The sequence below is a fragment of the Hemiscyllium ocellatum genome, chromosome 15 (genome assembly GCF_020745735.1).
Source record: "Hemiscyllium ocellatum isolate sHemOce1 chromosome 15, sHemOce1.pat.X.cur, whole genome shotgun sequence".
NCBI lineage: Eukaryota > Metazoa > Chordata > Chondrichthyes > Orectolobiformes > Hemiscylliidae > Hemiscyllium > Hemiscyllium ocellatum.
In genome coordinates, this window is record NC_083415.1 from 35,584,492 (window position 1) to 35,600,103 (window position 15,612).

Here is a 15,612-nt window from a genome sequence, read left to right on the forward strand (position 1 = left end):
CTCTCCGCACAATCGTGCAGTTTATTCAAGTCTCCCTGCAACCTGTAACATTCTTCCAAACTGTCCACTACTCTACCGACTTTAGTGTCATCTGCAAATTTACTAATCCATCCACCTAAGCCTGCATCTAAGTCATTTATAAAAATGACAAACAGCAGTGGTCCCAAAACAGATCCTTGAGGCACACTACTAGTAACAGGACTCCAGACTGAATATCTTCCATCAACCACCACTCGCTGCCTTCTTTCAGAAAGCCAGTTTGGATTAGAAACTGCTAAATCACCCTTAATTCCATGCCTCTGCATTTTCTCCAACAGTCTACCATGTGGAACCTTATCAAAGGCTTTACTGAAGCCCATGTATCCACGTCAATTGCCCTACCCTAATCTACATGCTTGGTCACCTTCTCAAAAACCTCAAATGAGGCTTGTGAGACACAACCTACCCTTGATGAAACCATGTTGACTATCTGAAATCAAATTGTTGCTTGCTAGATGATTATAAATCTCATCTCTTATAATCCTTTCCAAAAATCTTTCCTACAACAGAAGTAATGCTCACTAGTCTATAATTACCTGGGTCATCTCTACTGCCCTTCTTGAACAAGGGCACAACATTTGCAATCCTCCAGTCCTCTGGTACTAAACCTGTAAACAATGACGACTCAAATATCAAAGCCAAAGGCTCTGCCGTCTCCTCCCTAGCTTCCCAGAGAATCCTCAGATAAATCCCATCTGGCCCAGGGGACTTGTCTACTTTCACTCCTTCTAGAATTCATAACACATGTTCATAGCCAACTTTCATCCTTTCTAGTCTAATATCTCATACCTCATTCTTCTCCTCTACAATACTCTCCTTTTCCTGAGTGAAAACCGATGAGAAATGTTCGTTTAGCACCTCTCCGATCTCCACAGGGTCCACACTCAACTTCCCACTTCTGTCTTTGACTTGCCCTATTCCTACCCTAGTCAGCCTTTGATTCTTCACAAACCGATAGAAAGCTTTAGGGTTCTCCTTTATTCTATTTGCTAAAGACTGCTCGTGTCCTCTTCTTAACTCTCTCTTTAAATCCTTCCTAGTTGATCTGTAACTGTCCATCGCCTCAGCTGAACCATCTTGCTTCATCAATCCATAAGCCTCCTTCTTCTGCTTAACAAGAGATGCAACTTCTGTAGTAAACCACGGTTCCCTTACCTTATCATTTCCTCCATGCCTGACAGGGGCATACCCATCAAGGACGTGCAATATCTGTTCCTTAAACCAGCTCCCCTGCATTTTTCTACCCCATTCTATGCATCCTAATTCTTGCCTAATCACATTAAAATTGCCCTTGCCCCATCGACTCTTGACCTGTCATGTATCTGTCCCTTTCCATTGCTAAACTATACATAACTTAATTATGGTCACTCTCTCCAAAGTGCTCATCTACCACTAAATCAAACGCCTGGCCTGGTTCATTACTGAGCACCAGATCCAGTGTGGCCTCCCCTCTTGTCGGCCCTTCGACATACTATGTCAGGAAACCTTCCTGTAGACACTGGACAAAAACTGATCCATCTAACATACTAGAGATATAGCATTTCCAGTCAATGTTGGGGAAGTTAAATTCCCCCATAATGACCACTCTGTTCCTTTCACTCCTACTCAGAATAATTTTGCTAATCCTCTCTTCCACCTTCCTGGATCTCTGCAGAGGCCTAGAGAAAACTCCAAGCAGTGTGACCTCTCCTCTGTTTCTAACCTCAGCCCACACTACCTCAGTGGACAAATCCTCATCAAAAGTTCTTTCAGCCACTATTATAATATCCTTGACTAACAAGGCCACACCTCCCACTCATTTACCGCCTTGATTGTTCTTAATGAAAGATCTAAACCCTGGAACTTGCAACATCCATTCCTCACCCTGCTCTATCCATGTCTCCGAAATGGCCAAAACATCAAAGTCCCAGATACCTATCCATGCTGCAAGCTCAACTACCTTATTTTGGATACTTCTGGCATTGAAGTAGACACACTTCAAATCACTTCACTGTCTACCAGCACATTCCTGTGACCCTGAAATCCTGTCCCTCTGGTTCAAGTGAAGACTGTCCTGTTTGTACAGGTCCCACCTTCCCCAGAATGAGCCCCAATTATCCAAGTAACTGAAACCCTCCCTCCTGCGCCATCCTTGCAGCCACGTGTTCAGCTGATATCTCTCCCTATTCCTTGCCTCGCTATCACGTGGCACAGGTAACAAACCAGAGATAACAACTGCTTGTTCTAGCTCTCAGTTTCCACCCTGGCTCCCTGAAATCCTGCTTTACATCCCTATCCCTCTTTCGACCTATGTCATTGGTACCTACATGGACCACGACTTGAAGCTGGTCACCCTCTCCCTTCAGGATCCCAAAGATACAATCCAAGACATCACGGACCCAGCCCTGGGAGGCAACACACCACTCGTGATTGTCATTTCTCACATTTCTAACTACATGCATAAAGATGGGCTGAAGCTAGAGATGCCTAATTTTGGAATATGTTTTCCCAGAACAGCCAGGCTGGCATTTGTTGTTGATCCATATTTGCCATGAATTAATTGGCTCTTGAGGCTGTTTCAGAGGGTAGTTCAGAGTCACCTACTTTTCTGTGGTGATGCATTTAACATGTCGTCCAGACAAGGTAAAGTCAACAGATTGCCTTTACTGTAGGCACTTGTGAACAAGGGGAGTTTTAATGAAATTTGAAAATGGTAACATGGTCTAACTTTAATTTCAGACTTCATCCAGTTTAAATTTCATCACCTACCATGATGTGAAGTCCCCATTTCCCTAGGTTACCAGCCCAGTGGCTTTATCACTACACAACCATCATCTTTCCCAGGGTATGGGATGTGTCATAACTGAATGCATACACCCAAGTTACTTACATTACTGCTATTGTAAATTTAGACTGCATGGCTCTCACCTGATTTAGGGTTACATTCCACTGAAGGCAAGCAGGCAAGACTGGGAGCTGTATTGTAAAAGGTTGTACTTCCTGTGACAGCAGAGGTAATGCTGCTGCGGCGCACAGCTGAAACCACCTTTATCTCTTTGTTGGTTTGCACTAGAAAATAGTAAGAAATAAGTCATGCATTCTTGGCATTGGTCACCTATAATACGGATTTATTTCCATCACTAGTGCATCAGCCATGAGATTAGCTGATTTAATTTGGCCATTGAGCTATCTGATCAGAGCTGAAAAGCTACAGAGGTTTCTTCCAGCGTGCAAAGTAAAGGCAGCAGAAAGACCTAGATGTAGTTACGTTATGGATATCACAGTGTACTAGTAGGCGAGTTACAATGGCTGGATGAGGACAATGCAAGACAGATGAGTATGACATAGCAAGACAGCAAAACTCCTGGCAGTAGTAGATAGAAATAGCTATCTGGAAGGCAACCGATCCAATGATGTATGATGTGTTTTTGAAAACTGAAGAACGCTTGTGTGCACCACTAAAAATTCTCTCCCATTTTTCTTGGGCTTTTAGTCCAACTTATGTATATGCTGGTGATACTGATATTCTGGATCAAAGAATTGTAGAATTTTACAGTAAAGAGGACTTTCCTGTACCAGCATTTGCAAAGAGCTATCCAGTAAGCACCACTGTTGTGCTTTCTTCCCAGATTCTTTTACAAAATAGTTCTTTTTTTGCAAAAATTGATGCATTTCTTTTTTAAGCATTATCATGGACTCACTTGTAAAGGCATATCTAATTGAACATTCTATGCCCCAACTAGTGTCTTTGCAAAAATAAATTTTAACTTTACTTCCAGTTCTTTTTTCTGTTGATCCTAAATTTATATCCTAATTTTAACAACTCACTGACCACTAGAACTTATTTGTGATATCCAGTATTGGGTGCAAACATTAATGAGTTGCTAATATGAATTTTACATTTCTTCAAATCAGGCCAAGATCAGTTGCTAATATTGAAAACATTGAAAGATATTTAATAGTTTGATAATAAATTACAGTATCATATGGTAAATTAATCAAAATCAGAAAATGTTAAATTGAAAAAAGCTTCCAAAGCAACAATTCTTCAACGATCTGCAGATTCACATTTAAGCAATGAAGCAAGCAACCTTTCTATCACACAAGCACAAACAGACATACCAGTATATTTTAAAGGAGAATATATTTTACAGATCTTTTGCAAAAATGTATGTATTTCTTTTTTTAAACATTATATGGATTCATTTGCAAAGGGATCACTAGTGGGACATTATGTGTCACAACTAGTATCTCTGCAAAGATATATTCTCGAAAAGCCTTCTACCTGATAGAAAACTGGAGCCATCTTGTTCAGGATTCAGCTTTCGCAGACAGAATGGACTATCATGGGATTCCTGTGGTGTCCCCGAATCTTCACTCAACAGCTCAGTGAGTCGCCGCCTCCGGCGAAAGTTTAAACGGAACTGATATAGTAAGTTGCTATCAAAGAAATGGTGACGATTGGAGACTGCAAAACAACAAACCATTGCTCAATCAAAGCAGTCTGGTTACTTTAAATTCTTCCATTTCTATGTTTATACTATGTTTCACAATTGGAGATCCTAACACAGCATAGTACACATTGATCTTTCACCTCTTAAACCTGGATAACAATCCAATCCAGACGGGTGAAATAAAAGTCACATTGCAACAGTGTTTCTAAGGGTCACATCAGAAATGAACTTGTGTTTGAGTTCCTAGTAGATCCAAACTCAGAACAAAATTGCTCCCTGGCACAAACTTGACAATCCAACTCAGGGACAGTGCCTTACACGACCTCTAATGTATTTTGCCTGACCCACAAGTGTTTAGCATTGGCAAATATGTTTTCATATTCCATATAAAAAATATTCATATTTACATCATTCTTCGCACTGAATGAAGAAAAGACTAGAATTCTAAAAACAGGTACTATAAGATTGGGTGGGAGACCAAAACTTTAAAAATTACAAACCCAACCCCTACCCATCACAAACACTGATTCCAGTTTTAATGATGTGGGTCCATTAAATTAAAGTGACTGTTAAATTTTGAATGATTTCTGGTACACCCATGCACCCAGGGTCTGGTTTCTCCAGATTTCTTGACAAAAAAAAAGCACCTTATTACTTTTTGCCCTTCAACTGCCTTTTCACTTTCAAGCTAATATCAGAACATAAATCTGCAAAAAAAAATGTATTTTCCTTATACAGGATCAGAAAGGGTTCTGATCACTTCAATATTTAATTTAAAGGATATATTTTGTTGGCAGTTAGCGCTCAACCCTTAAATCTTTCTGTAAAAGAAATCAGGGAAGTTGGCAGCACCACACTTAACTATTATTAAACTAGTTTATCAAATATGTAATAGTCTTGGCCCTTAGCCTTTAAATAATATGTCTAAACTTGTTATGACAGCATTTGCATATCTTAGGGAACTGAACATTTTCTCGATCAGGCAGACAAACATTCAGAGTTGGCAGATTTTAACAAAAGGTGCAAGTAGTAGAGCCCAGAGGGTTTAGGGTGGGAGCAGCATTCGATGTAACCAAAGCAGTTGAAAACTTCTGCTAAGGACAAAATTTGATGAAGAGGTCCTGAAAGGAGGACCAGAAATGGCCATTACTTCCACGATCCAACACAGTTGTCAGGAAGGGCGGGCACAAAATATCTTTCCCTGCCATCATGTGACCCAACTGCAGGTCAGGGCCAGTGACAAAATGTCTGCCTCACTAAGCATCTAGTCTCTGCAGGCAGGTGGGAACAAGTTGGCAACAAGATATTTCACCTGCAAGGAGAAAGTGAGGATTGCAGATGCTGGAGATCAGAGTAGAGAGTGTGGTGTTGGAAAGGCACAGCAGATTAGGCAGTGTCTGAGGAGCAGGAGAATGGACGTTTCCAGCAAAAGGTGAAAGATTCCTGATGAAGTGCTTTTGCCCAAAACATGGATTCTCCTCGGATGCTGCCTGACCTGCTGTGCTTTTCCTGCACCACACACTCAACTATTTCACTTGCAAGTCTACTTAAGCATTATTTCTGGAAGCACATCCTGCACCCCTTTTTATAGCTTTGACCAATTAAGCCCCATAAGTTCACCCTCTCCTCTACAGCAATCATCCTCTAATACCCCCTTACTCCATCCTCACCTCTACAGCAATCATCCTCTGACGCCCACTCACTCCACACCCTCCACTACAGCAATCATCTTCTGGGACATCCATCACTCTCCAGCTCTAGCATCATGTCAACTTCCAAACTTCCTCCAGGCCATCTGGGAATGGTAGGAGGTGCTGTTTTGAAGAGACAGCAATAGAAGACCATTCCTATTTAACATGCCTGGACAGAGATCACTGAGAGGGTGAATATTCATAATATCCAGCACCACAAAAGGCTCAATGATCTCCTCTGATCTGCTGGCAACTTGGAATTGCAGAAATTACATGGGGCTTTTAAGCAATGGAAATTTGCAAGTGAAGAGATGGCCAGCTAAAGAATGTTTGGTCACCCTCAGTAACAAACGGTACCAGAGGTCAGCCTGCGTGTTCGGTCTGCACTATAAGATGAGTGGATATGAGTTAAAATATGGAATGGCTGTGCATGAGGAAAAGGGAAGTAGATGTCTCTTGACAAGCCATAAAATCTCCACATTTTCATATAGTATTAGATGGCCTTCAAAGCTAAAGGGAGACCCAAGGGAGGAGGAAGAGTTCTAGAGTTGAATGTTTTGGCACCAAGTGAGGCTAACACCATGGAGACTGCAGGGGCACTATTCCATTGTGGGATGGCAGGAGGCCAATTGAGAATGCTCAATCTGCTGATGAAATATTGACACTTTGTGTGGATGGTACTGAAGGCCCCCCAAGCTTCAAGAGCAGATTTAGCACCAGCAATGCGAGTACATGACTTCCTCCAAAAAGTGGCTGGTGACTACTAGGGAGAACTTAATTCTGGAACTAGGGATACTGCAGTTATTGGAAATCTGAAAGAAAGAGAGAAAACGTTGGAAAATTCCACACCAAGAGCACTGTGTATAGTATAGCTCAACTTATTTAAGAATGGATGTAAACGCATTGAAAGCAATTTAAGGAAAGTTTACTAGGCACACCTGTAGTGGGTATGTTGTCTAATGGGAAAAGGTTGGACAAGCTGGGCTTGCATCCACTAAAGTTTTGAAAAGTAAGAGGTGACTTGAATGAATCATGCAAGTTCCAAAGCAGTTTTGACAGGGTAGATATGAGGAGGGTGTTTCCTGGAATGGGAGAAACAAGAATGGGGGTCACTGTATAAAAATAAGGGGTTGCAGAGATGAGGAGAAATGGTTTCTCACAGGATTAACAGACTTCCAAATTTATTCCTTTGAAAGGCATTGAAAGCAGAATCTTTGCACCCTTTTAGGGCTGAGATCAACAGGTGCATGAAAAGCAAGGTTGTAAAAAGTCATCATGGGCTGTCAGCAATGTGGAGTGACCATAACCTTACTAAAAAGGTGGAAAGTGGCCAACTCCTGCTCCGAATTCATATGTTTGTATCTATCATACTATTCATATCCACAAGGCCTGAATTGCAAGGTCTGGCCCAGAAGTAGTGAAACATCTCCCCTTTCACTGCCCTTGTATTCAGGGACACATGAATGTGCCACTAAACACATAGTAGAAAGAGTGCCAGCCAATTCCCTTGTTTAACTCTCATTACAACGTCAGGGTGAGCAGCTGCATCCTGGCCCCTCTACCAGTAATCCCAGGGTCTTCAGTAGCCAGGGATAGGTAGATACTTCTGCATCTATGCACTAGACCCCCAGTTGAGGACCTTAAGACCTCAATCTACCAGAAGATGGCCACCAAGCTAATTGTACATAACCAGAGCATTACTCTCAGGAGCCTGCCTCAACCAAAGCTACTGTAAGAAATAAGATGTTTTGTCACTTCAGCATCTCTGAGACCTAACGCAAATCCACAAAGTCAACAGTGTGATGAAGGCAGGAAAAGATATAAATACCTGAGGTACACACAACATTCACCATTAGAGCAGCTACAGTTGACCAACCACACAGAATGCATTATCCTTTGATGGACCACACACAGGGTTCCTTTAATCCCACTGTTATTATCCCATTACAATAACCTGATTTCTACCAGTTAAACCCAATTTAGGACTCAGGTTAAAAGAAAGCGATATTGTGAGCCTGCAGCTGCAATACATTCACTTCCAGCAGCCCTTTATCACCTTCATGCTTCCTCCAATTGCTTTTCGCCCACCCAATATAATCTTGATCTTTCCCAAAATTATCCCTGAGCCTCAAACCATAACATAAGATGCAGATGCCAACATTCTGGAGTATCCCTATCCTCAGTATCCCTCAGCCTCTTCTGAAAAACCATGACTTGCTCTCCTACTCTGCACCAAATTTTAGAGCCCCTTCCATACTGCAGACTTGCCCGGGTGTGGTATAGTTGGCTTCCTTGGACAAGAGAACCAGAAGTCTCAAAAACAGTCCTGGACACCACTTGCCAGCCAAAGTATTGCACCATTCGTAATTACTGGTCTTGATCATTACTATTCCCTGCCTCTCTTTAATCCTTTCTATTAATCAACCATCCAGCCTCTCCTCTTCCTCTACCTTATGCCACTGCTTCAACAAAATTAAAACCTTAGCTCAGATCCAAAGGATGATCAACATCACTTGGTGCAGACACACTTAAGCTGTCAGGAAGTGGGAGCCAAGAATTTCCCACATAGTTGAATCAAAATACGACTTCATTTTGAAAAATTGCCCAACATGGGGAAACCAAAATTTTGAATCCTACCTAACTAAATTTCCCATGTACTTTGATTCTCGCTTCCAGAGACCCCATTATATTTAGCAGGTGGGGAGGAAACACATGTAAATACAAAGTTAAATGATGAAATTTACGAGTGGAGAGTAGATATAAAGCTGCTGGAGGACGTAGAGATGGGATGAAGTAAAAGCAGATTGTGAAAATGCAATGCTTAACCTTAACACACCAGAGCACAATAATTCAATAAAGACCTGTCAGGTCGATAGAAATGTGGGACTTAGTGAGGAACAGGATATGGGTGACTCCATATGTGATTATATTATACAAGTAATGTCCAGTAAAATGATATGAAAAGTCATGACCCCTAGGGTTTTCTCACCATGTTGAATAATTCCATGTTCAAGCTCTCTGCGGCACAATTCTACAGCTTCCTTCCTCGATGAAGCTTCCCCTTCTTTTATTAGCCAGTCAATGATTTCACAGCCCAACACTGCACGCTGGTACTTCAATCCATTTTCTTCTTGCAATTTCATAATTGCATCTTCAGAACTTATAAGCCTGTGAATTACAAGTCTAGATTAGAGTGGTGCTGGAAAAGTACAGCAGATTAGACAGCATCCGAGGAGCAGGAAAACTGACGTTTCGGGCAAAAGCCCTTCATCAGGAGTGTGAATTACAATGCAACAATTGTGCAGAGGGGCAAAATATCCTAAAATTGACATGATTTAGAAGCTAGAATAGTCTAAAGCATTCTCCAAATGGCATCAACCTGTGCTAACCTGATAGAAGCCGTGAGTGCAATAGACACATGAGTTGTTGCTCTTCTGGCTGGGATTCAAGTAACACCAAGCCCAAAACAAGTTGAGCAACCTCTGGCAATCTGAATAGCGTGTACCCATTAAATAAACACACATATCAGTCTGAGCTAGTTGCTATGGATTTGGAATTCTTGGAAGTTGAAGGAACAGTATTAATCACCGTTCATGCAATAACAGACATCTCCAAACAAAAAAAAATCGATTTATCAGGAACATTTGCTATGATTTTACAAGTCTGTGAGGTCCTGACTTTATTACTAGACAGGTAAGATGATAATATAATACAACACAGGACAATGTTATTCAACCTATTGTACCTCTGGCAGATTTTGGTAGACCTTCCCAATCAATCCCATGCTCTTTCCCATAACCCTCTGCATGTTTTCATTAAGAATTTATCAACTTGCTTTTGAATGTTACTACTGAATTCAATTTCATCACACTTGCTAGCATCACAACAAATTGCGGAGTGAAACATATTCCATATTACCTTTGGTTCTTTTACCAATTTGCTTTACCTCTTCCGTTTACTAGCTCTCCTGCAAACAGAAACAGTATCCCCTTCTTTGTTTTAGCAAATAAGTTTATGACTTTTAAAACTGCAAATTAACTCTTAACCTTCATTGCGCAAACAACACTTTTCAAATCTCTCCACACAACTGAAATCCTTAATCTCTGGTAATCTCTTCTGTGCCACTGCCAGGTGCTTAACGCATTCCTAAAGTCTGTTGCCCAGATTTGAACACAATACTCCACCAGAAGACTATTAAGTATCGGTTTGTTGCTTTTATAATCTATTCTTCTATCCACAAAACCAAACTTCCATGGTCTTTTTCAGTTGTCTCAATGTATTCAACCATCTGCAAAGATTTGTAAATATATCTCTCTCAAATCACTTCAGTCTTGTGCCCCCTTTAAAATTGTACCATATAGTTTATATTGCATTTCTTAATTCTTCTGAACAAAATGAATTATTGCTCACACTCCTGTCATTAATTTCATTAATTTACAATATCTACCCATTTCATCAATCTATGTCCTCCCGCAGTTCTTTCCTATCTTCTTCATTGTTCATTACATTATTAATTTGTATCTTTTTCAAATTTTGCAATTATATTCTGTATTCTCAGTCCAAGTTATTAATAAATATTAAAAAGAATACTGGCCCTACCATTCCCCGAGAACATTACCGTATACCTCTCTGCAGTCTTGAAAAGACATGTTCATCCAAGCTCTCTCCTGTCTCTACCTTAGCCAATGCTGCCATTATCCCTGTAATGCTATGGACTATGACTGTGCTAGCAAGTCTATGCTGTGATACTTTGTCAAAGTACTTTAAACACCTTTTGAAAGTATGAACTCCACTAAGCTCATCAACTCTTTCCACTATTTATTCAAAGAGCAGGATCAAGGTCGTCAAGCACAACTAGACTTTAACAAATCCACACTGACGTTTATTTATTAACTAATACGCTTCCAAATACCAACTAATTTCATCCCCAATTTTTGACATCAAAAAGCTGGTGAAGGAGAGATAGTGGTGTCATGGTAATGTCAATGGACTAGTACTTCAGAGTCCTTGGTTTGGCCATAGGTTCAAATCCCACCTCAGAAATAATTGGAATTTAAATTTAACTAAAAATTCTAGATGAGAATGCTAGCCTTGGTAATGGTGACCAGACAAGAATTTATTCCGTTCACTTATATCCATTAGGGAAGGAAATCTATACTCTTTATTTGGTCTGGCCTTACACGTGCCTCCAGACCCACAGCAATGGAGTTGACTAGTAAGTGCCCTCTGCAATGTCTGAACAAGCCAACACAAGGGCAATTAGGGACAGGGAACAAGTGCTGGCATTGCTAATGACACTCACATCCCACGAAAGAATAAGGTAAATTTTCCCAAGCCAAACACTGGATTATATTTTCTGATTTCATCCTGTTCTCATTTTTAAATAAAGGATGTAACATTTTCAATTCTCCAATACTCTGGCATCACTCCAAAATACTGAAAGATGTGGTCAGACTCTAAACAATTTCCACACCTAATATTCCCTCCAAATCCTAGAATGCATCACATTTGATTGACAGTTTTTCTACTTTGAGGACTGTCAACCATTTAATGTTTGTCTTTGTACCATCCAATATCTCTACCACATTGTCTTTCATGGAGTCATCGACAGAATTCCCTTTCTTCATGAAGATATATAAAGCATTTGTGCTGTGCCTCAGCCACATACACTACCTTCACAAGATCTCCTTTTTGGTCTCTAATTGGCCTCACCCTTCCATTTATTATTTATGTGCTTATAAAAGCATTTTGGATTTCCTTTCACATTAGCCAATCTACTTTCAAACTCTCTCCAAGTCTTTCACATTCTCTGCCTTTAAAATCTCCTTTGCACTTTTGATATTCAGTTTCATTCTCAAATGTAACATTGGTCTTGCAATTGTCATAAGCCCTTTTTTTGCCTAATTTTTCTGCTTTTTCAGCTATCTATGTAGCTTGGGTTTCAAATGCCCATTATTTCCCCCTATTTAAGAAAGAACTTGCAGATATACAGCATCTTTAACAAACTCCGGATGCCCTAAAGCAATTTATAGCCAATAAAGTAACACTAAGCATAGTCATTGTAGGAAAATGCAATAACCAAATTGTACACTGCAACAAGATACTGACTAGATGATCTGTTTTAGTAATTTGGGTGGGGGATAAATATTGGCAATAGAGCTCGTTGGTTCCTCAGTTTTTCTGGAAGAGCATGATAAGATCTTTTTCAAGTAGCAAGGGGTCAAATGGTGCCTTGAACATTGTCACTCAAAAGGTCGTGCAGCACTGACTCCAGTACTGCATTGAGGTGTGATGTCAACCCATTTTCTTCTGATTAAAAGGTAAGCATAATATTTTTGAGTCAAGGTTGACACCCTTTTTCTTTCATATTTTAATTCTGATAGTTTTCTATCAAAAATATTCCTTTTGTAAGTGCTAATGGACTTCAATGAAAGTACTTCTAGAACTTTTTCAAGTTTTAATTTCAGATTTCCAATATTAGTTTATTTTCAATTAATATTAAAATATTGTTAAAAAATTTTTGACCCGCACAGCAAATAGTACACATGAGAATGCTTAAGGAAACTTAGTTAGAGACAAAAAAAACTCCAGATGCTGGAATCCAAGATAGACAAGCAGGAGGCTGGAAGAACACAGCAAGCCAGGCAGCATCAGGAGCCTCGCTGAAGTCATCCTCACTCTTAATAACCTTTCCTTAAACTGTTCCCATTTCCTCCAAATCCAGGGAGTGGCCATGCCAACACTGAGCCAACTCTTCCGCCAGTATATCGATGACTGTATTGGTGCAGCATCCTGCACCCAGGCTGAACTGGAGCAGTTCATCAACTTCATCCATAACTTCCACTCCACCCTCAAATTCACTCGGGCCATCTTGGACACATCCCTCCCCTTTCTTGACCTCTCTATTGCCATCTCTGGCCATAGTCTCCAGCTGGACGCTTACTACAATCCTACAGACTCCCATAACTATCTGGACTACACCTCCTCCCACACAGTGTCCTGCAAGAACTGCATCCCATTTTCCCCAATTCCTCCTGCTCTGACAAGGAGACATTCCACTCTCAAACATCCTAGATATCCACCTATTTTGAACATCCATACAGCCCTTCACCATACCTCCTCCATTCCACGCTGCACTGCTCTAACCACCCACCCCCCAACTAAACACAATAAAAACAGGGGTTCCCTTATCCTCACCTACCACCCTACTAGTCTCCACATCCAACATATCTTCTTTAAATGCTTTCGCCAACTCCAATTAGACCCCACCACCAAGAATATCGACCCTTCCCCATCCCTCTCTACCTTCCGCAAGGAGCATTCCCATCGCAAATCCGTGGTTTGCTCCACTCTCCACTCCATATCCTCCTAACCCCCAGGTACCTTCCCCTGCAACTACAAAAGATGCAAAACCTGATGGCACATCAACCCCACCTCACCTCCATTCAGGGCTCCAAATAGACCTTCCAGGTGAGACAGAGGTTCATCTGTATCTCCTCCAACCTAGTTTATTGAATCTGGTGCTCCCAATGTGGTCTTCTCTACATCAGTAAGACCAAATGTAAACTTAGGGTACATCAGTAAGACCAAATGTAAACTTAGGGTACAGAGCATCTCAACTGGGCCCACAGGGGTTGACTTGACCTCCCAGTCACCATAGAGTCATAGAGATGTACAGCATGGACAGACCATTCGGTCCAACCCATCCATGCCGACCAGATATCCCAACCCAATCTAGTCCCACCTGCCAGCACCCGGCCCATATCCCTCCAAACTCTTCCTATTCATATACCTATCCAAATGCCTCTTAAATGTTGCAATTGTACTAGCCTCCACCATATCCTCTGGCAGCTCATTCCATACACGTACCTCTGCGTGAAAAAGTTGCCCCTTAGGTCTCTTTTGTATCTTTTCCCTCTCACCCTAAACCATGCCCTCTAGTTCTGGCCTCCCCGATCCCAGGGAAAAGACTTTGTCTACTTATCCTATCCATGCCCCTCATAATTTTGTAAACCCCTATAAGGTCACCCCTCAGCCTCCGATGCTCCAGGGAAAACAGCCCCAGCCTGTTCAGCCTCTCCCTATAGCTCAGATCCTCCAACCCTGGCAACATCCTTGTAAATCTTTTCTGAACCCTTTCAAGTTTCACAACATCTTTCCGATAGGAAGGAGACCAGAATTGCACATAATGTTCCAACAGTGGCCTAACAAATGTCCTGTACAGCTGCAACATGACCTCCCAGCCACCCAGATTAATTTCACTTCCCACTCCCTCTCCGACATGACGATCCTTGGCCTCTTTCATTGCCACAGCGAATTAGAGCGCAAATTCCTGCTTGGGCAACCCAAGCTCAGAGGACTCAACATTGAATTCTTAGATTTCAATTAAACATGCCTTCCCATCCCTCGACTGCATTCCCAGCCCCTTCCCCTCCCTTCCATTCCTCTGATCGATCCTTCCTTCCAGCTACCAACTGGATTCGTTCCTCCCATCAACCAACCAGGTCGTACCCTCTACCTGTGCTCACTTATCCCAATCTCACCATTTCAGGTCATGGCCAGAAATTAGTGAACTCAAAGTTGAGCCCTGACGTCTATAAAGTGCCTGGGTGGATTTTGAGGTGCTGCTCCTCCAGCCCACATTGGGCTTCACTTGAACACCGCAGCATGACCATGACAAAAGCCCAAGTTGTATTGAAATGACAAGCAGAGGTCAGGGAGATTCTTCAGACAAAGCGGAAGTGTTTTGCAAAGCAGCAATCCAGTGAGTGTTTGGTTTCACCAATGTAAAGGGCTATAAACAGCAAATAGAGTAGACTGATACAAAGACGTGAAAGGTGTGTTTGGAGCCTTGGGCAGTGAGGAAGGAAGTGATGATTGGGCAAGTGTTGCACCTTCTGTGATTGCTGTCATAGGGAGAGGGTCAGGGATTATTGAGTAGTGATAGAAGAGCAAACTAGGACATTATAAGGGGACCGATCCTTGAAAAATGTTGACAAGGGAAAGGAGGGACTGTGTGCTTGGTGGTGGTATCCTGCTGGAGGTGATGGAACCCTATCATTATTCTGGGAGGGAGGGCAAGGTGTGAGGGCTGATGTGTGGGAAATAGGATGGAGAAGGCTGAGGACCTATCGGCCACAGTTGTTGGGCGGAGGGAATCAGCTGATGAAAGAGAAAGGAGAACTGACTCAATATGAGGAAATGGCCGGGGCATGAATAGGTATTTTGTGTCAGTCTTCACAGTGGAGAAAACGAATAACATGCCAGTAATTGACAAAGACAACAGTAAGTGAGGACCTAGAAACAATCATTATCATGAAAGAGGTAGTGTTGGAGAAGCTAACAGAACTAAGAGTAGACAGGTCTTCTGGCCCTGATGGAATGCATTGCAGGGTACTAACAGAGATGGCAGGAGAACTAGCAAATGCACTTGTGGTAATTTTCCAAAA

At 41.6% G+C, this 15,612-nt stretch overlaps 1 protein-coding gene across 3 annotated transcripts in view; it reads right to left on the reverse strand.

The window, feature by feature from the left end:
- Positions 1–15,612, reverse strand: part of LOC132822746 (DEP domain-containing mTOR-interacting protein-like) — a 79,188-nt gene that overhangs the window by 46,142 nt on the left and 17,434 nt on the right. For all 3 annotated transcript variants that reach the window (XM_060836045.1, XM_060836044.1, XM_060836043.1), the window contains exons 4-6: positions 9,153–9,331; positions 4,304–4,486; positions 2,947–3,087 (exon numbers count right to left, since the gene is read on the reverse strand). In XM_060836045.1, the coding sequence (XP_060692028.1) occupies positions 2,947–3,087; positions 4,304–4,486; positions 9,153–9,331 (503 nt within the window). The remainder of the gene's footprint in view (positions 1–2,946; positions 3,088–4,303; positions 4,487–9,152; positions 9,332–15,612) is intronic.